This window comes from Polyodon spathula, chromosome 26, assembly GCF_017654505.1.
Source record: "Polyodon spathula isolate WHYD16114869_AA chromosome 26, ASM1765450v1, whole genome shotgun sequence".
NCBI classification, from domain to species: Eukaryota; Metazoa; Chordata; class Actinopteri; order Acipenseriformes; family Polyodontidae; genus Polyodon; species Polyodon spathula.
This window is the reverse complement of record NC_054559.1, coordinates 12880532-12906255: the sequence shown is the minus strand read 5'-3', so window position 1 is coordinate 12906255 and position 25724 is coordinate 12880532. Positions and strand designations below refer to the sequence as shown.

The 25724-nt window shown below is 39.2% G+C and overlaps 1 protein-coding gene across 1 annotated transcript in view; it reads left to right on the top strand.

Annotated features, from left to right (window-relative positions):
• Positions 1–25724, top strand: part of LOC121300639 (neuronal-specific septin-3-like) — an 80758-nt gene that overhangs the window by 15678 nt on the left and 39356 nt on the right. The window contains exon 2 of the mRNA XM_041229268.1: positions 348–1715. Within this exon, the coding sequence (XP_041085202.1) occupies positions 348–1715 (1368 nt within the window). The remainder of the gene's footprint in view (positions 1–347; positions 1716–25724) is intronic.

Sequence of the window (25724 nt, the reverse complement as noted above, 5' to 3'; positions counted from 1 at the left end):
TAAGCTGGAATATAAATGCATCCAAGACTTCATATGGACATGCTTTTATGGCCTAATGGCTGTTTTATATCATGATGTGTTTTGAATTACAAAATGTAAGTAGGCAGTGTGAAAAATGTTTGTTTATTGAATTTCTATAATCTAATATATAAATAATTTGAGAGCTTAAGTAAATTGTCTACAAATAAAACTTGGCCTTGATAAGACTTGAGTTGGTTTGTGTTAATCGGCCCAGACTTCCAGCCCATCAATATTGGCAGGACACTGTCTACTTTTTGGTCTTGATTTATCAACTTGGCCACATTGCTGAGCAGTACGAATATTTATGTTTTTATTTCTCGCCACAGCATTGAAGAGATCCTTCGACATTGACAATGTGGACGATGTCCCTACATTTTCTTCCACCTCTACCCTCAACTCTTCCTTCAGCCCCTCAGCCAGCAGCCTTATCCTGTCCAAAACCAATGAGGGCAGAGGACCTACCGCCCATGTCCAGCCCACTTACCAGTCAAGGATCAGTATCAGCTCTAGCCTGGCCCCCAGCCCAGTCATGAAGAACAAAATGGTATCCAGCCTTTCCTTCAACCGAGGTTCCATGGCCATAGCCAAAACTAATGGTAACACTGGCACTAGCATCACTCGGGTCTCCTCCTTCCAGACCAAGTTTAACCCCAACGGCTTCTCCTCGTCCTGTGGGCCGGGAAGCGACAATGACAGCCTCCATAGCTCCACCTCCAGCCTGGAATACCAGGCATCCTCCAAACTCAGCTCCTGCGCAAGCCCTCCCCAAAGCTCCTGCGCAAGCCCTCCCCAAAGCCCAATGGGGATGAGCGACTTCAAACCCCAGCGCATCTGCAGCCCAGCACTGCAGAAGTTCTCCTCCCATGGCAATATGTTCCATTCTGAAGTAGAGCCACCTCTTGCCTTGCCCGCAGAGCCCATGAGGGTGAACCACGGTTCAATGCCTTCTCTGGATCTCCGCATCACTGAAAGTCGAGGGGCTGGAAATGCCAGATCACCAAGCTTGGGGTACCGCAGCTCTGGTCCCACTTGGAATGCTGCCTCTCTCAGGCAGAACTCCGGGCCTCTTCGAAGGGAGCCCTCTTTCACTTCCGGTACCCAGTCTCCCAAACCAAAGGATCCCACAAAATTGAACAAATTTCCTCTGGATCTTGATAACCTGGTGGCCAAACCTCAAGAAGCTCCAAAAGAGGCTTTCCCTAAGCCAGCCCCTAGATCCCACCTCAAGTTGAGCAGCCCCACCAGCTCAGCCAGCCCTGCAGTCTCCACCAGCAGCTTGGACACTGTAGCAGCAGGGATACACAGCAAAACAGCCAAAGCCGGCTCCATGCCCCCTCCAGGGCGCTTCCCAGTCCCCAGTGTCAGTGAGTCTCCTGTCCCCCTTTCACCGCCCCAGACACCCCAGTTCCGTCTCGTCTCACAGCCCCAAGTTGTGCAGCTCTCCCCAGTAGCTCAGCCCTCAACTGCTCAGGGCAAGGTTACCCAGAAAACCCAGATCAGCGAGGAGCCTGCCCAGGGGCCCCCTCCGCAGAAGGACAGTGTAGGCTCCATACTTCAGAGAATTGCCTCGTTTTCTCGAGCTGACAGCACAGGAGGACCCAAGCCAAGGGAGAACAAATACCATGGAAACAAGCAGGAAAGGGAGGAGCCACCAGGTCAGAGGGAGGCTGACCAGAGAATGAAGAAGCTGGAAGGTAGGAATTGTATTTTTTAAATTCAGATGATGAGGTACTAAGTGTTTTGGGGACTGTAAGTAAAGACACAGTACTAAGCATTGAGCTTGAAGGAAATGGGAGAAACTGGGACAGTTTGAACTCCATGAACTTGTAATGATTTTGTTTTCTAAACCTGCTTCATAGCTACTTATTAACAACCTGTCTTGTCCTGAATCAGTCATTTGAAGTTAAGTTTCGGAAGAAAAGTGGTTTAGTTTACACATTGTCAGATTTCTTTTTCGCTCAGCCCTTCGTGCAAGGAAGTCTTTACTTGTTAGGGTGACCAGACATCCTGGTTTAGTCGGGACGGTCCTGGTTATCCATCAAAGGTTCCAGTGTCGTGACATTTTTCAAAAAATCTTAAAGTCCCGGTTTTCATCAACGTCCTGTAGGGTGACACAGTCGAAATACTTTTTGAGAAAATAATGTAAACAACCGCTTCCTATATAACTTAGTTTATAGCACCTGCAGTGATAACAAAATAAAAGTAAAAAAAAAGCCACTAGGGTAATCAAGAACATTATTTTTATAAAGCGATTAACACAACCATGCATGCTTATTCCTCAGTGTACCATGCATTTTCATGTACTTTATATTCAGTATGAATATGCAATTATGTGTAATACAATAATTTTGTAGCTGTTCAGTTCTGGTGGGATTTAGACCAAGAAAAATGCCAGAAAGGAAATGTGTTTTTTTAAACCACGCTCTACAGAGATGATAATAATAATAATAATAATAATAATAATAATAATAATAATAATAATAATAATAATAAACACTAAATAAATAGCTGCTTAAAAAAAGAAAAACTTGAATATCAAGTGAAAGGATGGATATTTTAAATAACCATTAAATAGCCTATCTTTAAATGGTTTAATTAGTCTTATAAATTATTTAACAATGTGTACTTTTTTTGAGCTTTGAAAATCTGGTCACCCTACCACTGGTTCTAGTTGAGAAAACAACCATGAATGAATTTAAAATACCCTCTTGTGTAATACAGTGATTCATTATTAATACAGACCACACAAACTGCAAACAAGAAAGCTTTTTTCTTACACGCCAGTACACATTCTTCACAATATATTTCAAAGGGTTATGTTGCAAAACGTGTAGGAAAAAAAGTTAAAGTGTGCTTTTGGCATAATGTACAGTAAATATCTGGGAAGCTATGCACATTGGCTTGAATTAATACTTTAATGAATGCATTTATAACACATACATATTAATAAACGTCCCCTTACTTGCAAAATAATCCGTTTGACTCAAAAATGAATTCAGAAATGACAAAGAACCCCTTTCAGGACCTCGCTTTGCTTCTTAATGACTATACAACTGTGGAAGAGTAAATCTTTTAATATGCTAACTCCTTTACACTGGTTCTTTTTGAAAAAAAAAAAAACAATACATGAATTGTGCCTATATTGATTGCAATTTCTCAAACATATGTCAGGGCCTCAGAAGTGTGTGTGTGTGTGTGTGTGGGTTTGCGCGCGTACTGCCTGCATCTCTCAGTCCCCCTGGCTGTCATACCTCACAGCCCCTGCAAGCCTGGACACGATGGCCATCTCCTTGTTAAGAGTGAAGCAGCACACATGCAGCAGGCCGGATGACAGCCCTCCTCAGCTGCGGAATGTTATTTTTGGACCACAGCCACCGGCTTATATGGAGTGCAATTTATAATATCCAGAGGAAGAAAAAAAAATATTGGCAACTCTGTTATCTGAAATATGCGAAGCTGAAGGGACTCTCTTGTGTAAAATCATAACGCTTCATGTCTAGTTTATGTTAAGACGCTTGAGTGGAGATGACTGTCCACGTCTTTTCACAGAGTATTTCATCCCTGACACTTGTGTCTTGGGATGGGGGATCCTGAGGTCCTGCTAAATGCAAGACGGCATTGTCAGGAATCTTGAGATTGCATGCTTTTTTTTTTTTTTATAAAATAACATTTCTGTACAATAAATACTTATAGAAAACCAGCAGGCATTTACTGTAATGAGCCATTTTACTGGAAGAGTAATTTAGGTCTATAATTCTGCATGACATCTACTCCATATGCCTATGGCAAGAGCAACTGTGTAGTCCAGGGGCTGTCATAGGAATTGAAACTAAGTCACAGGTATGGAAACCTAACCATTGTAATGTCTGTATCTGCAGCTGTCAAGTGAAAAAACACATCGCTGCTTGATTGTGGGGGAACTGATAAAATCGCCTCTTGCTAGTATCTTGTACAAAGTGAGCTCAAACAGTCACTGGATAGTTTTCTGCAGCGTATTTTGGTTAAATGTGTGATAGTGCTATATTGTTCTCCTAGGTTGCTTTTATTAGCTTGGCGCCACAGGAAGACTTCCAAACATAATTTTCTAGGAATCTCCCTTATCTGGTGTCCCACTTTAGCAATTACGGCAACATGGCTGTTAACATTTAGATTAGGGTCTCACAACAAGATTTACAATGCATTACTGGATCTATTTTTCTATTGTTTTTACAGAAAATGTTGCACTAAAACATTTCCAGTCATAAACGTATACTCGGCACGAACCTTAAAACTCTTGACTTCACTGATTCTATGGCTGTAATAGCGTTTGGAACCTGGCCTCAGAAATACATATTTATTCACCTGCCAAATTCCCTGTTTTTGTATTATGTAATTTAATTTCAGTAATCCGTGTTTTGCTTGTGGCTGTTGTGAAATCAGCGGACCCTTAATTGAACCAGTACTGTTTCTATGAAAGTCCCTTGTTTGGCAAAGACACCAAACTGCATTCAAGAAACATGAATTTGGTGCCACAGCTTCATGGAGTCTGGACAGCTTCTAATGCCATCACTGGGTTGTAGCTGCATTTGTGTCACACATGGAATCATTCTGGGTGCCCTGTTTTGTTATTTATTTTTAAAATATTGTACAATATAAGATGCTATTTGATGAGACTTTGATTGCTCTCATTGTTTCAGCTGTCAGTTTCCATGGTGACCAGTTAGTTATACCTAGTTTGTTGTGCCAGGAATGCTCCAGAAATTCTTGGCATGACAAACTAAGGTACAACTGGTCACCAGATTTGAAGTACCTCATGCAGACCCATGCTGAAGCCATTTTGCAGGAAGCATGGTACAATATTATATTAACCTTTTCATTACACATTACCTCAAGTGTCTCCAGTTACAAATGGTACTTTTTGTAAATTGCACATTTAATTGTGAATTTGCAATGTAATTGGAGACCAGTGCCAGCAGCTTTTAAGATTGAATTAAATCTTGTTCAGATTTCTAACCAGTTGCTAGGTGACAGTAATTGCAGGTATGTGCCTAATGGAGGTATTGTCGAAAGAGATCAAGCTGTTAGTTTGGGAGTGTGGAAGTGTACATTCCCTTGGAGTTTTAATCAATAATAAAGGCCTGTGTACTTGAGTGAAGAGAAGCCCCCAGGTGGAGAAAGGAAATTATAATAAAGAGTAAACTGGAAAGATCCTTGTTCCTATAAGATGCAGCTTTAAGATCGATAGACTTGTTTGTTTTACCAAATATTACCCTACAACAAGAACCCAGATTCCAATCTTCAATGCTTCCACCAAGTAACCAGCCCCAGACAGCTTCAGGTGCACACTGTGAGTCGTGTGTACCTGCTCATTTACTATGGTTTGCAATAGCCAAGACCTCAGGTATTATTAATTGTGCTCCTCTTGCGTAAATCACTCAGCACTAAGTAGGTTTATATTGTTTCAATTAAAATTCCTTTCCCTGAGTTTTCCATCAAAGTATTTCTTATCGGTTCCACCCGGCTGTTTTTTTTTTTTTTTTTGCCGCTGCTAGGTAAAGGGAGATAGTGGATAGTGCTTAGTGGAGTTGTTTTTCCTTTAAAAGGAAAGGGGTTTTTTTTATGTTGATGCTAATTAATCCGCCCCACTCCCCAAAAAACCTGACTGTCATGGAATGTGTCCATTTGCATTGTTGTTTACTTGTATCACAGGTGGAGTCAATATTAATTTGTTTTTATTATTTATTTATTTATCTTTTAAAATTTGTGGGTAAGAATAAATGGTTGCATTAAATTTGTCAAAAATTTTCACAGCAGATTTTTCCACAAAGTTTTGTTTAGGAAGAGAGCACTTTGAATGTCCAGTCTAGGCTTGTGGGACTTTTGTAGGCCATGAAACAAGGCCATGCACAATCCCGAGTACAGCATGCATGTGTTTAGGTTCTCCTATCATGTCTGTCACTCTGTGGTGTGCAAGTGTTTTTTTTTTTTTTTTTTTATTATTATTATTATTTTTAATATGCAAGATAAAACTACATTGGAGAAGGTATTTCTGATTCAGCTTGTACACAATTACACAACCACATTATTCTGTATTGCAATAACTGGAATGGAGATCAGGTAACAAAAACTTCCTGTAGGGAGACTTGGAATCTGTCATTGTTTTGTACATGCATAATAAAAATAAGACTTAAACCCCTTGACTATGTAAAGCTGTTGATGGGTGCCAGTTTCTGGAATTGAAGCCGCTTCCCTGTGCCAAAACTTTGTTTTTTTTTCTTTTTCACGCCAAAACATTTCATGAGATCCATCTGTACCAATTGGGATCTATGAGTAAGAGTAAGACGGACTGTAAATTTGAGTTTTATTACAGCATAAATAAAAATGCCAGTCTTGCCCGTCTCAGTGGCTTTTCCAGTAACAACACAGAGCAGTATTTTTCAAACCCAATAATCCATAGACAGCTTTTAGTTTTTTAATTACTTTCTACCACCTACTGTAGAATTCAGCCCTAAAAGGGTTCACCGCATACAGTGCAATATATCATTTCAGTTTGCCTAATTGGTCATGGATAAATACATGCATACTGCTTGCCTTTTCAAGAAACTGCACCTCATCCAGATAGGATGTTTGCATGCAGGAAGAAAACAACCTGTGCTTTAACTAATGACATGTATTTTTTTATTTACAAAATATAACCCAGACCTGATTTTATCTGTACTCTTTACTGAAATGATCTTTAGAGGCCTTGCTACCGTTTTTGACTAAGAGAGCACTGGTAACATAAGGACAACAGCAGTGGCACCATATGATCATTGGTAGACAGATGATACCACAGTGGTACATAACATGTCAATAGTATTAAAAGGATACCAATACTATTGCAGGATCATGGTCCAACCTTATTGGGACAAGTCTGCTTCTGTGACCGTGCCAAGTCTGGTGTGCTGCTATTGCTGTAGCCACAAGGGTTTCTTCAGGGTAATATGGTAGTGTTAAATGGTTTCCCCATAATGAAATACATTTAAAAAAAAATATTGGTCAAATTAGACGACCACATTTAAAATGCACATATTGCTGTACCTATGTTATTTAATTGTGATATTAAACTAGTTTTTGATGAGAACAGGATTGAACTCTTGGCTGTTGAAGTTATTAGCATAGCAGCACAGACAAGGTTGAAAATTGGGTTTAGTTCACACAATACATTTGGGAGGACTGAACAGGATACTGATGGAAATTGTACACCTTTTTTTAAATCTGTGAAGCTTTAACCCTAAAGAGAACATTGTTAAACCAAAAAGAAACAACAATAAAAAAAAACACTCTGATCAATGTAAACAATGCATGGATGTGGTAATGTTTAGTGACAGTGAGTGATGACAGTTGTAGCTGCTGTCTCTCACCTGGCACCCTGCCCTTTGCCCTGTTAATCATGACTGATTTAAAGGATGGGTTTTGCTGTCCAATCAGACGCCATGCAGCCTGTCAACTTTTAGGAGTTGCAATAACTTGGAATCCACTTCTGGGTTTTATAGGATAAATGAACGCTTCCTGTTTTAAATTCCTTCACCTTATTGTTTTTTTCAGTTATATTTTTCTTGCTAAGTTTCAAGAACTGCAGTTGTGCTGAAGTGATACTTGGCACAATACAAAGTGTGCTGGATTAAAAAAAAAAGCTCCATTATATCTCTAAACATCCAAGAGGGCCATACTCTCTTCCAGACCATCTATTTTCTAAGAAAACAAACAGTAATAGATGGATGTTGGAAGGTACTACTTAACTCCAAATTACCATTAGTGCAATTTAAGGAAAAACAACACAACCACCAATTACAATACTACATAAAAGCCCCTAAATTAAATGTTTGGGTTGGATATCTTTTTATTGGGTGCATTTTTCCTTTCTGAAAAAAAAAAATGGTGTAAATTATAATTTGGAGTGGAGGTTTGAGAATGTAGACCACTACTATATGTTTTGGATGAGGGGGTGGAAGTGGTGTGGGGTGGGGTTCTGCCATACTGATGTTTTGATAAAGGTGAGGCTGGTTTTATGGTTAAATTTCAGCCCATGCCAGAAAGTTTTAAATTACTGTATGTTTAAATCTGCAGTCATATTCTCAAGTGTTTCTGTGCAGTCCTCATAAAACAGTAGGGCAGTCATGCTCTTCTGTATATCGTACATAAACCTGTCCCAGAGAAATGGCTTTAAGCTTATTTAAATGGGATTCAAATGTTTGTTATGCTATTAAAGATTTCTGTGCATCTGCCAGGGTTTAGATTTTAAGGGAGCATTTCAGACAGTCAAAGTATGTTCCGAATTGTGTATCTGCTGCATATTAAGAGCAGTAAAAATAATGCACACTGTTTGCACTTGCCAAACAAGGCTAAAGCGTTTTAGCTGAAGCTGACTGCTAAGTTGTTATCAGTTAGAGCTTGTGTTCATAGGAGGCTTTACAACCACAGTGGTTAAAGTTGCCTAAACAGCAATGCACGTCTCTGTTCTGTGTTTGTAATTTGCAGCTAATTGTAATTTGGAAAGAAGCCCCCTTTTTATTTATTTTATTTCAATCCAAATCCATGTTTCCCACCATAAATGGGAACAATATCTGTCAAGATTTAAACCCCTCTGCTGATTTACGTTATTAAACCAGCTAGTCGTTTAATTTGGTCCCTGGTTCCGTCGAATCCACAGTGCAGCAGCAAAAACAGAGCACTTTAACTCAAACTGGTCACAAGCACACAAAATCAACTGAGGACTAAATAGCATGGCAGTTTGGCAGAGAAAACTGAAGTGAAGAGGGTCTGTCATGTGTAATATTTTTCCTTTCCTCACTTCCCCTAAGGAATCTTTTAAAAAGCTATTTTTGCGTAAATAATTAGTAAGCATGTTTCGATTTAAATAAATATTATAAGCAGAAATAACAATTAAAAATAACACGCAAAAAAAACTGCAGTAGAATATTAAACTATTAAGAATAGCCTATTGGGAGGGTGTGGATTATATAGTTTCTCTTGTAACCAATGCCAATGAAGCGTAGTAGGTTTTACAGTTGCTAATGTGGGCAGCGTGGCCTGTAACTGAGACTGTTGTGTTTTTAAATGTCTGAGTCCTGTGTAAATATTTTGTATGGAATCAATATCCAGACACCTAAGTCGGTGTGCAGAAACAGTTATGCTTCAAATGTAATTATTCTTTTTGGTATATGGGTGGGATGAATAGTTGTGTTTTGCTTTTTTTTGTCATTTGGTTCATTTTTGTGACTCAAGCCTCTTTTTCTCCCCTGAATTCATGTTGACTCTTGTAGAGAACTGACAGGAGGATAGAACACAATTTATTCTACATTTAATTACAGTGATTTTAGGGAATAAATTCTTCACCAGCAGATGTTTACAGCCACCCACCTTTAACTCTTACAGACCAGGCAGATTCTTTTAGGGAAAACTTTCTTGAGCTGAATTCTTGTAATGCTTCCATTTGAAATACTTGTCTATATATGTATTTCTTTTTAATATGTATTGTTTCTTAGCACTGACAAAGTGGCAGCAATAGCAGAATTTTTCTATTTCTTTAATAAATAAAGCAGTCATTTTGAGTGCCTGGTTTCAATGCTGTGATTTGGACAAATGCATTTGTATGACTTTTCTACAGCGGCTGTCAGCCTCGCATACAGACTCAACAGAAAGTGTCTGTTCAGCTCACTAGCACAACAATGCCCCACCCACAAACATTTGTGAGTACCTTTACACTAGAGTCACCCTATCAGAAGTATGGATCCCTAGTAGAAACACCACTCGCCCTCGCAGGGGAGCTGCACTTCAATTGTGTTGTGGTTAACTTGTCTTCCCAATGGCAGATTAGCTGTGGAATTTGAGCACCCTTGCCTGTGTCAATAAAAACATTACTGCTGTTTTCAGTCACTGTAACAGTGTCACTGTGATGGAAGTACCACTGTGTCATTGCTTCTTTATGGGCTTGGGCCACATTCGTGGAATTCCAGTAACTCGGCCTAAGTCGGTGCATTCAAACACAAAGCAGTGGTTAATTTGTCAGCAGATATCTCCTGAAGGTCTTTCAGACTACAGATATACAGAAGAGATTACTGTATCCACTCCTCTTATTTGGCTCCTTAACAATGTTATGGTGGATTGTATATCATTGCATTACTTTCCCCACAAAGCCAGTCAGTATCACTGTGTAGTCATGAGTCATGGTTTATCATCTTGTAAATTAAAGATTTAGTAGTATTTGTGACAGGCCTGTAGATACTCCGTACAGAATGTGGTTATATGTACATGAGTTTGGCTCCATTTTTGTGTAATGCAGTAGACTTTTAAATGTTTCAGAGATATCCTGCCCCCCCCCCATCTTAATTTGGCAACACTCTGAGTTAATGGCCTCAAACCCATATGAACTCTCCTGTAAATCTGTGAAGCATCACCAGAAGCATCCACATGGAAAAAAATAACTTAATTTTAAGAAACAAATTTTCCCTTAGACGAAGCTTAGGGAACATGATGGCAATTTTTTTCAGGAACAGTGACTTTAAGCCTGATTCCAGGAGACCGGGAGACCTAGTCTGACCAAACTTTGTTGTATCAAACCCCAAGTCTCCCCTGATGTGCCATGCATTGGCGTGAAACCCAGTTTCCTGAAACCAAGTTCCAAGTCACAAAGTGGCTTTGTGTTCCCTTAGTTTTAGGTGTCTACCCAAAGGCTCTGCTCTAAGATTGAAGCATTGCTGAGTTGTTCTTCAGTTGTCTTACAGTGTTGCAGAGTAGTTTGTTAATTGTGAGATCTGGGCTGCTAATTGAAGTCTGCAGTCGTAAACAGTTGCCGGGATGATATTCACTAGAGGGTGTCACATCGCACTTTTGTGTGAATGACTCTGAATATCGCACCAAATGGCTCACAGCAATTAAGCCTCTGGTGGATTTTTACACCAAGACATTAAACTAGACTGTCCTGTCTGGTACTTAGAGCACAGAACTAAAAGCCAGCAAATGCAATAATGCATTCTCGTGTTAGAAAGGCTGTTGTATTCGATATCCGTGTAGCAAAATGAATAGTCCTTTGTAAAAATAAATAAATAAATGTTTGCATGTATTACAGACTGTACATGTGTGTTTTTCTTACAGTATGTGCAGCACATGTTTGCATACAGCGTGGAAGCGATGGTCAGATGGAGGGCTTGGTGTTTTTAAACATGTTTCATCATTCAGGTAGTTGTCCTTTTATTGCAGGTGTGTTTAGGAAGATGCATTTGTACACATAGTATAATAATTAAGGCTTAAAACCTATGTTTAAAAGACCAACTTCACTAACTTAGATCTTAGACAAGGATATAGAGCATAACAAAATTGCAAAGAGAAGTAGATGAGAGAGCAAAGATATGGAATGAGAGACAGAGAGAAAAGTAATTTAATCCCACTGAGGCTCTGACTCTCACTCTCACCGATGTGACAAGGGCAGGTGGTTTGGATTTACAGGGTTATGCCGAATCTGGAATTTAGTAGCTTTGAAGTGGTACTTCAACAATCATCAATTTCCCAAAAGAACCTGTGAGAAACTTCCTTTTTTGAATCTCCTGTTTTAAATATGTTTTTTTTCTCCCCCTCAGTAACATATTTTCTGCGAATGAAAAAAAATTATCTTATAGTTCCGGAAGGCTAGGTTTTTCCTGTTGCACCCAAATCTTGCCCCATTACCCGAAACAGGTATAACTTGCTGGTTTCGTCTGTCTCCACAAGTGGTTTGCTGTTTAGAAGAATGAGCTGGGAAAATACTGTGCTCTTGCTTAATGTGGTGACACACCAGACAAGAGACAAGACAGTTGGAATCCTTACCTGATTTGGGGACTGGAGGTAAGAACTTTTAAAATATATTTTGGCCAAGACATATTAATCCTCTCTGTCCACAGAGTCTAAAGTTGCATGGTATCTCGGAGTAAGCCCCAGATGGAATAAAGAAGTCGGGTTCATTTCCTGTTGTCACTTTCCTTGTTTATTGACATGGAGAGAAGCTCCTCTTTATAGTACTGGCTCCAGTATAAACACACTGGCTCCAGTATAAACACATGCAAGGTATTAGGATTTTATGTCAACTGAAAGATGAGCTATTGCTTATGGATTTACAACAAAAAAAGATTCAGTTGAATAGAACAATCCTACTAATGTGCTGGACCCAGATACAGCTCTAACTTGTCTTTGCTCTTCTGCTTTTATTGGCCTGCCGGTATAAGGAAGCATACTGCTGTGGCCTAGCGATCTAGATTACCAGATGATTGTTGATGGCGTAGGCTCCATCTGTAAATGGGTCTGGTACAAAAGAGGTTCAGACACCAGTAGAAGTGGTATAGGGGATGTGGAGTGGTTATTTAAGGTGGAGGAGCACCAGTAACATGTTTGTTTTGACCGCTAGACGAGCGGACGCTTGAGCATTTAAACCTCCTTGTGAATCATGTGTGTGGAGGATGTAAGACAAAAAAAACAAACAAAACAAAAAACACCTCTAACACTGTACCGTCTCGAGGGGCAGTACTATTATTCAGCTATTTCTATATTGCTGCAAGTCTGTTGCCATTACAATGACGACTCTTACAGAAATTAAGCTGTTGGTGCAGGAACATGTCATTAAGTCTTTGCAAGGAAGGGACCCCTCAAAGCAGCATTGAGAGTTCCTAGTCAGAACAGGAACCTGTCTTAGCACGTCAAACTTCCAACAAAAAAGTGTCTTACCAATTTCTGGCACTGATGGCTTCATTTGACTGAAGTTGGAAACTTCTGTGTTGTTTAACTAAGGTGCTGTACAATCTTAGCGATTGATCAGAGGGCAAGGGATGGCATTCACGGGAAGACTATGAGTTTCACAATGTGTTCCAAATCAAAACATATCTTTTTGACATGGCTTTGTGTTAGCTGTAATTTATAAAGGGAATCTTAATAAAAACTATGTGGTTTTGCATATCTTGTCCTTAACCAGAGACAAGCCTCCATTACAAACTCCTATCTGCTATAGCCACGCACAGTACAGTACTAGCAAGGGCAGATGTAGTCTGGCCCGTGGTTTTAATTGGAGGACCAACTCATCCCCTCCTGTCTCCTGCTGAAGCGTTGGTTTGCCGATATGCTTTTAGATTTTGACCAGAAGAAATACGAAATCCATCATATCGGTAGGAACATTTTAAAAAACATCTGGGATGGTAGATAGAAAATAAACCGCATCACTGCTCGATAGCGTGTAAAATCCCTTGACTGTTTAGTCCCATTAAACCAAAGTTAATCGAAGCCAGCATTGTTGAAGTGTGGATTACAGGAGTTGTAGTTTTCCTCTGCATTTCTGCTGATTTGGAAACCCCTTTCAGTGTCTACAAGATAAGCTTCTATTCCCAAAAGACACTTGCATTGGGACACCGGTAGCATCTGTATTTATATTATTTTAGCCCTTCCCCAGCAGTATTTGTTATTTTCCCCAGCACAGTCAATCAATCAATCAATCAGTCTTTATTTTATATAGCGCCTTTCGTAGTGGAACACCAACACAAAGCGCTTTACAAGATGCAATAAATACAAGAAAATCCATAATACTTCAAATCGAGAAGGAAGCAGCAGACAGTTTCCGTGGTTCAGTTCAGCTACATTGAGATTCTTAAGCTGAGTTTTACATCCTACTAGAAGGAGTTCAGATTTGTTAGTGTTCAGTTGAAGAAAATTGGCAGACATCCATGATGAGGCCTCGATGTCTTGAATGCAGGCAGAGAGCCGGGCCATGTCAGAGGGGCTACCAGGGTCGAGTTTTAAGTAGAGCTGGGTGTCGTCAGCATAGGAGTGAAACATGAGGCTGTGTTGGCTGATGAGGTGGCCCAAGGGAAGCATGTAGATATTGAAGAGAAGGGGCCCAGGAACAGATCCTTGGGGGACACCACAAGTGACTGGGTTTGCAACACCACTGCGTCCAGCATAAAAAAAAACAGACTGTATGCGTCCAGATAGGTAAGAGCACTGGTAAAACACAACACATGCAAAACTCGTTCACTCGCTTTTCATCTGTACAGTATATAATTATTTTGTTGATCATTTATTTAAGTTTAACAAATTAAGTCAATAGCAGGTGCTTGATTTTTTGTGTGCCTTTCACCTTCCTTAATAATTCTCTTTAGAAAATATTGTATGTTGAAATCTAAATGTTATATTAACGCTGTGTACAGAGCATTTTTAAACATATGCTGTGTGTAACGGTTAAGTATATTATAGTAGACTATGATGGGCTACTCTTTTCTTTTCTCTGTTGGCTAGTGAAGAAAATGAGTTTAACAGCCAAATTGTGGTAAAACCTGTTTAGACTGCACTTGTAGATCTCTTGATCTGCCCCTCCTACTTTGCACTGGACTTACCTGAGCTACGCACCATGTTGCTGGATCCTCTGCTGATGCACTATTGCATGACTAATGTGTCATTGTAGCTATAACTTCTTGTATCCTGTTCATATTGTATTTTAGTAGTATTATTTGCACTTCCTGCAAACTATACTGCATTTAAATATTATTCTTGCATTGTAACCCTGTGCAGTACTGCCCTGTAACGCCTGTAAGTCACCTTGGATAAAGGCATCTGCCAAATAAATAAATTATAATTATAACTATAATTACAATATTCTACTGCTTGCTGGGGGCTTAAGGGGACCCCAAGCCCTTTTGCCTTTTTTCTGCCTCCACATTTTTTTTTTGACCTCCAGTCGACACTGGTTGATTTAGCATAGTATAGCACACCATACTATGGTTCACCACATATGTTGCCAAATTGTTGAGCCAGATTTTCCAAGTCATGCACACAGTACACTTATGGTCTGTTTGGAAAGTCATGCTAAGAGTTAGACCTTCAGGGCTCCTTTAAGTACCTCTCTTTTTATGATTTACACTCATCAGGGAATGTCAAAGTGGAAGACAAAGGGGGAGATACTTGGACTGTACAAGAGCAGATATACTGAAGACTAATAATTCACAGACCAGATTCAGCCAGAAAGGGCTAAAAGGTGGTCAGAACACTTGCAATGGGCCAGGAGAGGGCTACCAGAATTAAATTCACAAACTGAAATACAGTCTCCTTTACACCTGTGATAGTCCACATTTTTAGTTTTCATTCCTAGTTGATCGCGGTGGATTTGTGTTAGCTTCCTGTTCTGTTTATCCACTTCCCTGTGCTTTGCATGACCGCACTGAGTTAAACTGGGTCAGATGTTCCTTGCTCCTCCTAAAGTCTCTGACATAATCCGGGTCCAAACAATCTTGCATCGGGGTATAAAACATCTCATTCTAAAGGAGTCTCTTTTTTGTTTTAGAATCTCATTCTACACTCCTTGTGAAGTTCTTGCTATGTTTGGTTTTTCAATCCTATTAGTAAGAAATGGCACAAAGTGACTCTTTTCAGTGTGGGCCAATATGGTGGCTGAACAAAGACTACACATCAGAAGGGGCTGCGGGTTTGAGAAGCTTGTTCTGTTTCAGGACTCTGGACTGTTTTGCTTTCAAGTGTGGTGGCTGTCTAATGAGTGTGGAGTGCCTAGCTAACAGAATAAACTATGTTAAATGTTTAGGCTATATATTGACAATATCTTAACAAAAAACAGCTGCCCTGAGCCAGGCAAACCACACATGAAGCCATGCAATGTGAAAAAATAGGAGAGAGATTCTGATTTAATGGAACAAATTAATGTTTCTTGTTTTTTTTTTTTTATGCCTCAGAGATCCAGGGATTTAAAGATGCCTGTGTATTCTGGATTAGGGAATACAAATCTTTACACAAAATAATTCATCAGTCATCATTAAATCACTTGTAGTTTTTAGAATCGGTGAAATAAAAACTCAAGTTTATTTAATGAACTCCTTATCCTGTTAAAAACTCCAATCCTGTTAAAAAATTGACAGAAAGACTATTGCCGCTAACGACCGGAGCTCAATTACGCATTTTTGGAGATAAGCACAAACGACATTGCAAAGCCCTATAGTCCAAATGAACTTTGTATTGGGGAAAGTTGTACATTTTGCAATAGCATCTCAAGGGAATTTTTCAGGATGACTGAGAACCAAGGAGGCCCATTAGTGCTACTAATGATCTGCATCTCTCTGTCTCTCTTGTTTATTCCAGCGTTTAAATGTAAAGATCATACAGGGGATAAAACCTAAAATCAGAAACCATGCATATTAAATACAATAGCATAGATGTGCACTATTTGTGTAATACGTTGAGCCTTGTCAGATATACATTGGGATTGGGGGGGGGGGGGGGTTGTTTTGGAACAAGACTTCATACTGTGCACTGGGAAATCTGAAATATTTTTCTAGTGGAACTGAAACAGCAAAAGACAATAGGAAGACAAAATAGTGCTAAAAGGAAACCCAGTGTCTGCTTTAAAGAGCGCTGTCTGACTGTAGCAATGTTTTCTACAGCAAGGAAATGTCTACTTATTAGAATGTGCCCATGGTACCAATAAAGTACTTTTAAATGCGTGATGGGAATTGAGAATGTGTCTTTTTTGTATGTGTACATTTAGCTGCAGTTCATACAGTTCCACTTATGATTAATACCATGAACTATTTCTTAATTATAATGGTAAGAAATTACTTTAACTATAAAAAGCTAGCATCTCATGTAAGTGTGTGTGTGTGTGTGTGTGTTGAGGAATTAATGCATTTGGTTAGGCAGGAAAACACATGTATTATTTATTTATTTATTTATTGATAATCAAGCTGTGTTGTTTGTTTGTTTTTTTTGTTTTTACTGACCGCAAATTTTTTTTTTTACTGGATAGGCACCACCTAAGTCAAGACTTTTTAGTTTAAACTTCTTAGACCTTCATTCCAGAGCCGTGAGTCATTCCTTTCTTTCGCCACTAATCTCTGTTTGTTATGGTCAGAGGGAGTATTCATCGTTAACACCCCCCCCCCGTATGCACACCGTAAAGAGAAGATGTGTAGAGTCTCTGGCCATTCTTTCATCGACAGCATCACAGTCTAATTTAGGCTAATGCGTTGATATGCTGATAGCACTGTCCCAAAATGTGATTTAAGCCGTTTTTTATAAGTGTGTGTCCTGATGTCCTCTCATCTCATTTCACAGGTGAGGCATATGCTTGAAGTTGCTGCTTCTTGTATCAAAAATTATCCACAAACCACCAAATACCAGGTCTATATAAACCAGAACTGTAAAAAGAAAACAAAAAACATACCTTTTACTGTCCCTAAGTTGCCATTAAATGCATATGTCCCCTTTATGAATCAGGCGTAAACTATTTAAATGGAACACAGTAAAACATATATCATCCTAAAAAGTGGGGCATTACAGTATTTGATGCCCAAACCTTATATGCGTCATTGCAGTCATGTTAATTAAAGGGACGTTTGTTTAAATAAGACAGGAGTCACCTTTTAAAATGACCTATAGTTTATTTGTTTTTCAGACACACTGATGAGAAATGCCTTGTAACTTATGAGTCACTATGCCCAGTTAATGTCTAGTTACTCCCTGCCTTTGTGTGAGCACCTCACTGGCTATGCAGCACATTCATTTAACCTTAGAAAACTACAACTGTACCGCCGTTGCTTCAGCTGTGCAGCATTGCCATTGTAGTATTTTGTAATGAATGGCTAAATTCATTAGATTGGCATTCACATTTACAGAAGAGCTATTGTAACGCTACAATGTTTTCATCCATCCGGACATTCGATTACGATTACATAACTTCTGCTACTGCATTGGAGATCAGGTAGGTCTTGACTATATACAAATCTAAACACAGTACATTTCCATTAACAACATGTGTGACATCCTCCTGCATCTACACATCACATTTGGCACAGAAATACCGTACAGTGTGAAGTCCCCTTTTGCAAGGTGTCCTGCCAGGGAGGATACAGGCACACAGTTTAATCAAACACTGCTACTTGAAATAAACAGAGGGAGCAGCAGGTCAGGAAAACGTATTGAGATCAAACGTTTATCTTGGATAAATATCTGCACTTACCCTCCCCACCCTGGAAATGGGGGGGGCCCCCTTTGAAAAAACAAGCATTTGTGATCAAAGCACTACCTTGTGTGGACGCCTGTAAAAGCACATTGGGTCTTTACCTTCAGAGTATGATCTGAGCACACTGTTCAGGCTGGTTTCTCTATGCCCCACCTTCTGGTATGAAGCCAAGATTACATTCTCTGTTAATGTGCTTTTTTTCTTTCCCCAGGAAAACTGTTTGGGGAAAAAAAGACTAACTATAGCAGCAAAGCTAATTGGCCACTAATAGCACGAATCTGGCATTCTGTAATGTACAGCACTCCACTAATGCAGCACATGTGTGTTTATAGACATTGGATGAATGTATAGCATCTGGTAATGAAGTTGACCTTCAATTAGAATAAATAAATAAAGAAACGAAAAAAATAAGAGTTGCCTTTTATTTGAAATCAACCTCATAAAGAATGTTTTGTACTCTGGGCAGAAGATCAAATTGAATATAATATACAATGGAGTAGGTAGTATTTTATAAATGTATGGCAGTTATTGTGGACTGAAAATGGTTGTAAACAGTGACCATAGACACTGACTAATTAATTTTGTTTACGTTTTGCTGTCTAAAACTTTTAACTAGAGGGTGAAGAGCTGCTTTATTGATCCTGTGTTTTTTTTTAAATATTTTAATCTCATCACATGCTCTTTTTCATTTGCCATTTTTGAAACTGTTGTGCAACTTCTGGTGAATAAGGTATTTTTGTCATTTCTAGCAAATAAGAACGTCTGATTTTTGTATCCGAATTTATGTAAAAAAAAGAAAGAAAAAAAACGTTCCTTCGGATATTTGGCCTAGCACTAGTTAAACCCACGGACTAAAAACTTTGAACATGCCAATACTATTTTTGCGATAGCCTGCTTGGCACCAGCAGGTTCATTCTTAAGATACCTTTAACTAATATAATGTAACTGCTCTACCTATTGGGCTACTATTACCTCATGGTTCATAACCATTTCAAACTGATCTATTTGGGATCCATACAATTCCTTTACAGAAAACTTGAACTCTGTCCTATACAGTTCAGGATATTCTATGTCTGTTATGTTAATGCTGAAAAATAAGAACAGTGTGCTGAAATGGATTCCATTTAGAAGAACAGGGAATTTATGAGACCCTGACCTGTTCTATCTACTGATGAAATTCAAGAGACTTTCTCATGGGAAACAGGACTATAGCCTGTGAAGTTTTCCTGGAGTTTTATTTGGTAGCAGATAAGCTAAAAAAACAAAGCAAAACAACTCTAGCAAGATGAAACAAGGCTAGCCCTTGTGTAGTGGGGAGTTCCCTGATAAGAACTGTAATGGAGAGTTCCCTGATAAGAACTGCAATGGGGAGTTCTTATAGGATATTGATCATCGGCTGGTTTATTTTCCCTTTTTCTTCATGGAAACAAATGCAGATTATTGTCTTACTTTGTATTGAGATAATTGTACCTCTGTGAACATGCTTGTAAGAGGAGGCACAGTCCCTGAGCAGAGTTGTAGAAATGATTGTTACTCTACAGCATAGTCCTTTAGGCATGCAGCTTTTTCAAAAAAGAAATACAAGTTTTGTGTCTGCTTTTTCTTTTTACGTAATCATTTACTGTACTTTTAGATGTGATATAACATGCTTGCATGAGTTTACTATGCTGGCAGTTTACCTTACTTTGTAATGGTATGCTACAGTAAAGGTTCATAAGGGTACAATGAGATTAACTGTACCCACTCTATCCAAAAATTCATTATCATGGTTTCATGGGTTTCCACCTCCAGTGTCCAGTGCTGCTGTGCCTGACTGCATGCTATTTTGTTGAGGATCAGTCTACTTGAACTCACAATACAATGCATTACATTTCACTTTAGATTCATATATATCAAAACAGCAAACCAAGTGCAATACAAACAAACAAACAAACAAAAAGTACAGCTTAAAAATCTTAAGAATCCAACCATTGCATATGTTTTTTGCTGAGGGAGGGGAGACCAGTCAATCAAACAGTGTGCTTAATAACAATGATTTCCAGAACAGGATTTTGCAGATTTAGAACTAAATATTTTACAGAAGCACCACAGGTCATTATCATTCTGTGTCACTGTAATAAGTTCAGGGATAACCTTGACCTTCAGTAACGCAGTGCTAAATGTAAGCTTAAATTCTTCAGTAATACGGAAAGTAACTGTGATCGAGTGCTTAAAGTTAGGGAACAGAGTTGGACGTACGCCATTTACCCATCATGGCAGCTTGCTGTGTGGGAGTACAGTTCCAAAGATGTTATGTGAGAAGCTGAACCAGCTACCATCTACTAACACCTCACAGTGATGTGGGGGGGTGTGGTGCTACATTGTAAGTGTAGACATAATCCCATTTTCACATACCTCAGCATGTATGTTTAGTGTCTTGTAGTGATAACTTTGGAATACTCCATCTATTTATTAATCTGTATGTGAAAACATTGACAAACTACATTAACTAAGGGGTATGCTGTGCAGCAGCAGCAAGATTCTAGGAACACCAGCATCATTCACAATTTGGTTTTCATTCATCTTGAGAGTGAAGGTTTCATCCGTGGGATGGTATAAAATGGTATTGCCTGTCTTCGGGTGTACCGATCTTCCAGGTTTCATTGTTCCATGGCGATTTGTGGTTTTCCAGTGCTATGTACATTATAGATGTTTCGCAACCTGCTAGCACATCGACAAAGGGGTACTTCTCTTTTGGTCTACAAGGATAACCTACAGTAAAGGCACACCAAGTAGGTGTTGTTTTCTGTGGTACAATGAGGAAGGACATCATACTCGCTCTGTGTGGCCACACAGCACACATTCTCCCGTCAGTCCATGAATCATCGAGCCAGTACTGGTTTTGACGTTGCAGCAATTGCAATTATTTGAGCATCTAACCCCCCTCCGAAAAAAAATAAATAAGACTGGCATGCTAGTAGGAACCCACAAGCATGTCAGTTGGGCCGTACTGTAAATACTGTACGAAATACCTCCTTAAAAGAAGCCCATAAAACCGAGACCTAAAAAAATGCAGCAGACCTCCCTGGATTGGAATTCAGGGTTTTGGATGTCTTCTTGGCCACTCTCTTGTTGGTTGACCTGTTGAGTAAACCACTGCACCTCATCGAGCTCCAGTCCCACCCCACGCCACACACACTGAAAACAAGATATAGCTGTTGGGGGCCCTCGCAATCCTTGGCATACACTCAAGATTATATAGGTCAGATAGCAGATGTGCACTCTTCTAAACAAACAAACCACAATGTTATAAACTTGGCAGGGTAGTAGAGAAGGGATGTCCATAAAAACATATCAGGGTGTTATAAACAGAAAAAAGCACTTGATTAATATTCTGAAGACATTTGGGATCGAGTAGTGCATGCATTGGAAATTGAAGTTCGGACAGGAGCATGAATACAAGGGCATTGGTTCTTTTGCCACCATAAAAAAAAAAAAAAAATCTGCTGCAGAGTTGGTTCAGTTAAACTGAGAACAGAAGGGATCCTATCCCTAACCCTCCAGTGCTTGGGGTCAATTTGGGTTTTTGAGTTGAGTGAATTGCATCACTGCCTATCCTGGGGCACTAACAGCCTTGGGACATGCAGATTTCAAAACAGAGTTACAGACAGATGTGTACCTTTTTTTTCTTCTTTTGTTGTTTCATATAAATCACTGAGTGCATACCAGTGAGTCCTGTAGGGAAATACATCAGGGGCTGGTGTAAATGAGGGCAAGTCTTGACAGCCAAAAGTCAAAACGCAGATGAGGGAAGAGGCCAAACTGTTGGGCTTTTTTTTATTCAGGTATACAAACTTCTGTGTGCAACTAGGCAAGTTATGTAACTCAAGTACACGTTCTACAGTTGTACAAATGCATTGAAACCACAGTATAAGAAAACAATTACAAACTGCAATATTCAGTGTAAACATTCCAGTAGGATTTAAATATTTAAATGCAACAGATAAATAGAACGTTAGTATCTATCCATCTATCTTCATCTCTGTATGAAGCAGCCTGTGTTTATAGCCAAATAAAATATCCAGCTAAACCAATTCTGATAGAACAGCCTTTTATTGGGAACAATGTGTGTGTGTGCGTGTGTATTTAATTAAAAAATGTAATAATAGTAAATACAATCTATAACAGTATAAATCATTTCTGTTATGTCTGTAAAAATAAATACATTACATCATAGTGGTATTTAGGTCAATTTCAATCAGTTGAATGAAGTTGAAAATGGCTGTGTTTTACTAGGCTGCAGTAGAAGCAGCTGGCTAACCCAATGTACAGTTCGATCCTTCAAACCCAAGTGATGATTTCATCATAGCTTTTACAGTACCTAATTCACACCTATTGCTTTCATACAGTATTACCAAATACCGTTTACCAAAGCTTTGTGTTCATGTTTTGTGAAAGGGTAAATGTTACAAAACCAGGTTTGTGATACATTTTATGAAAAAGGAAATAACTGTTCGCTCACCAAAACTGGAAATTAACTACTTCCAGCTCTCATTAAATATAAGTACTTATTGTAATAACCTATTGGTTGTTTGCAACTTACGAAATGTATAAACAAGTTCTTCAAGTTGGTTTGCCCCAGTTTTATATTTTGTTGAAGCTTGAAACACATGGACAGATCACCTCTTCAGTAGGAGCATCAGTAACATCTATCATCACTTGACAGCACAGTGACATCACAGACAGAAGTTGAATTTCCATGGCAATGCATTTATAAGCAGCTGTGTTTATCATGTGCCATTTCAGACATCACCCAGCAACAGTATTTATTCTGGGCCAGATAACAGGGACCAGCATTTGACAGAAAGTCATCTTTTGAACACACATCTTCACAGACATGGAAAAAAAGACCAGTACCAGCTCTTTCGTAGCTTTTTTAGAAGACTTTGCTGAGAAAGTGGGGCAAGGTAAGAAGAAAAACAAACAAAAATAAAAAACAGTATGTGTTTTTTTTCCATTCTTAAGAAGAAATATAAATCTATCACACAGTAAAACATAGGGGGCAAAAAGGACCCATTAAAAGGGGCTGCTTATTTTAAAATAAATTACACCAGCCAGCAGTCTGTTCAGCTTTGTTTAATTAATAAATAAATAAATAAAAATAAAATCTGTGGCAGCCAGGTGGCGCCAAGTGTCAGGTAAAAATACCTACATAATCAATAACCTCTTGAAGGAAGTCTGATTTCAGCCATTGTGTTTTGTAGAGTTCAGGTGAAGCATTGTGAAATCATAAACGACAGATAATGTAACTGCCAAAAAGGGGAATAAACATTAAGCAACTGCTGTTATATTTGCTGGAACATTACAATTGAATGCTATACTGAAATCAATCTGTGTGGAAGCACACAGCAGTTGGCTGTTCACATCTGCACTTGAAGCTCTATTGCCAACAAATAACTTGGCGATAAAATTTCTGCAGATTAAGTATTTAGTTGTTTATTATTATTATTATTATTATTGTTTAGTTGATAAAATGGAGATTGCATTTCATAAGCCAAAGCCAGAAGTTGTATATTTAAAAGGCTGACAATAAAATCCAATACTTTTAATCTTTTGACTGAAAGTGCTTGTCTGGCTGACAGTGTTCAGTCGTTGGGGATATCCCTATTGCAGAGCACATTTCAACCAAGGCTGAAGCTTTGTGCCACTGACAATTTGGAGTTGTATACTGGTATTGAAATGACCATTCCTGTTAATTGTAAAACCACTAGAGCACACTGCCTCCCAGTCAGTCAGCTCTAGCCACTAAGACACTGCCTCCCAGTCCCTTGGCTCAAACCACTAGGCCAGACTGCTTCCCAGTCAGTCCGTTCTAGCCACCAAGACACTGCCTCCCAGTCCCACAGCTCTAGCCACTAGGGCACACTCTGTCCCGGTCCCTTTGTGTAATTGCTAAGCACACTGCCTTCCAGCCCCACAGCACTTCCACAGAACACTCCTGGCTTTGTGCCTTTGTGCAGTTTTCTTTTTTCAAACCAATTTGTAATAGTACATTCATAGCCCAGAGCTTTTAAATACTAGTCCAGGGTATAGTGCTTTCCAGACATTTGCTCTGCTCAGATTGCCTCCTATCCCCCAATATCCACCCCTTCTCCTGAAATTCAACTACCCAATATGATGCAAACAGTGTTTTTGTTTGAGGATCCCACAATCTTTCTGAGAAGGCCTGATCACCCAGCTGACAGCCAGTCACACTGTGTGACATTATAATCGCCCCCTTGTGGGACCGAATACATTCCTCTCTTTGTGGTTTTGAACAGACACTTGCTTTCTTGTGTTTTAGGTTTCCAAGATTTTTGGCTTGAATACCGCATTCCATAAGCAAAAGTTAGGTTCTCTTGCAGTGCAATAGCCCATCATTTAGTATCTATTGTCTGATGTTTGCAGTACCTTGGAGAGAAAAACAGCAGCCTGCCCTCTTGTGGGTCAAAGAATATAGCTTGCAGAAAACCATGTACAGTATTTATTCTTAGTCCTGTCTTCTTGGTAATTTCTGCCACTTGCAATTTGTTGGAAATATGTATACAAGAAAAACTAAAACATTGGTGATTTACCACATTTAATTTTTATGCAGATTTATTTGCTGTTCATTTCAGGAACTCTGTGTAGTTTTCCTGTTAAAGCGGTGATTAATCATTTAGTCACTCCTTTACTGTAACTTACAGGTCAGTTGTCATATTTAGTCTCAGCTCTGTAGGACAAGGAGACAGATTGCTTGATAAGTGTCTACCGTTTTTGTTTTTTCCTTCAGAGGGAGTAATGCATTTCTCATATGTAGGGGGTCATTCTAGACTAAAACCTAATCTGATTCGAACTGCACAGGCTAGCTGAACTCCACACCATGGGACACTTCGAAAGTTGAGAAGAACTGATTTAAGGCTTAAGCATGTCTTGGGCAATTGTCCCAGGGAGGCTGAGGGAGTTTGGTGATAAAGAAAAAAAAACAAAATAGCAAGATTAGCGAGTTATGACATTTGTTTGAAGATTTTATGGCTCATAAGCACCAGTGCCCTTATCTATTAAAAAAAGAGAGAAAGAGAGAGAGAGAGAGCTTTGATCTTTTTCCATGGGCATGCAATGGGAAAGAATCACATCTCTTTCATAAACACATAATGGAACTCTTCAATAGCATGCAAACTTCAATGACAATCTGTGCTCTACTGTATAACCACATTACAGAAGACAGAAAGTGCTGCTTGTTAACTAAATGGGACAAAAGGGGCAATAAAACCAAAACAAAAAGTTATTGAATAAAATACCAAATGATTATAATTTGGTTTACCCAGGCTGGAAACGTTTAGATATTGGCAATCACTGAAAATCCTTTTGATGGTATTGGCTTTCTCAAAATCAGCCCTTCCAGGCAGCTGTGGCTTTCTAAAGTACATCATGAAAATAAATATTAAAAACATACCTGAGGCCAGCTGAACAGTGTTTAGGGAGGTTTAAAAAAATGTAATAACATTTTGAGTTTGTAACAGTTGTTTAGTCAGATGGATGATATTGTAGCAGATCAGCTATCTGCAGGAGTCTCTGGGAAGTGGCGATGGCGACTGGGGGAGATTTTGTTTCGGTGGGAACTGTTCAGAGAGCCACCCCTCTAGCAGGAGGTCTTCAGTTTCTCATCAGTGGCGGTTTTAATTATTTCCTCCTGGGGGAGGATAGG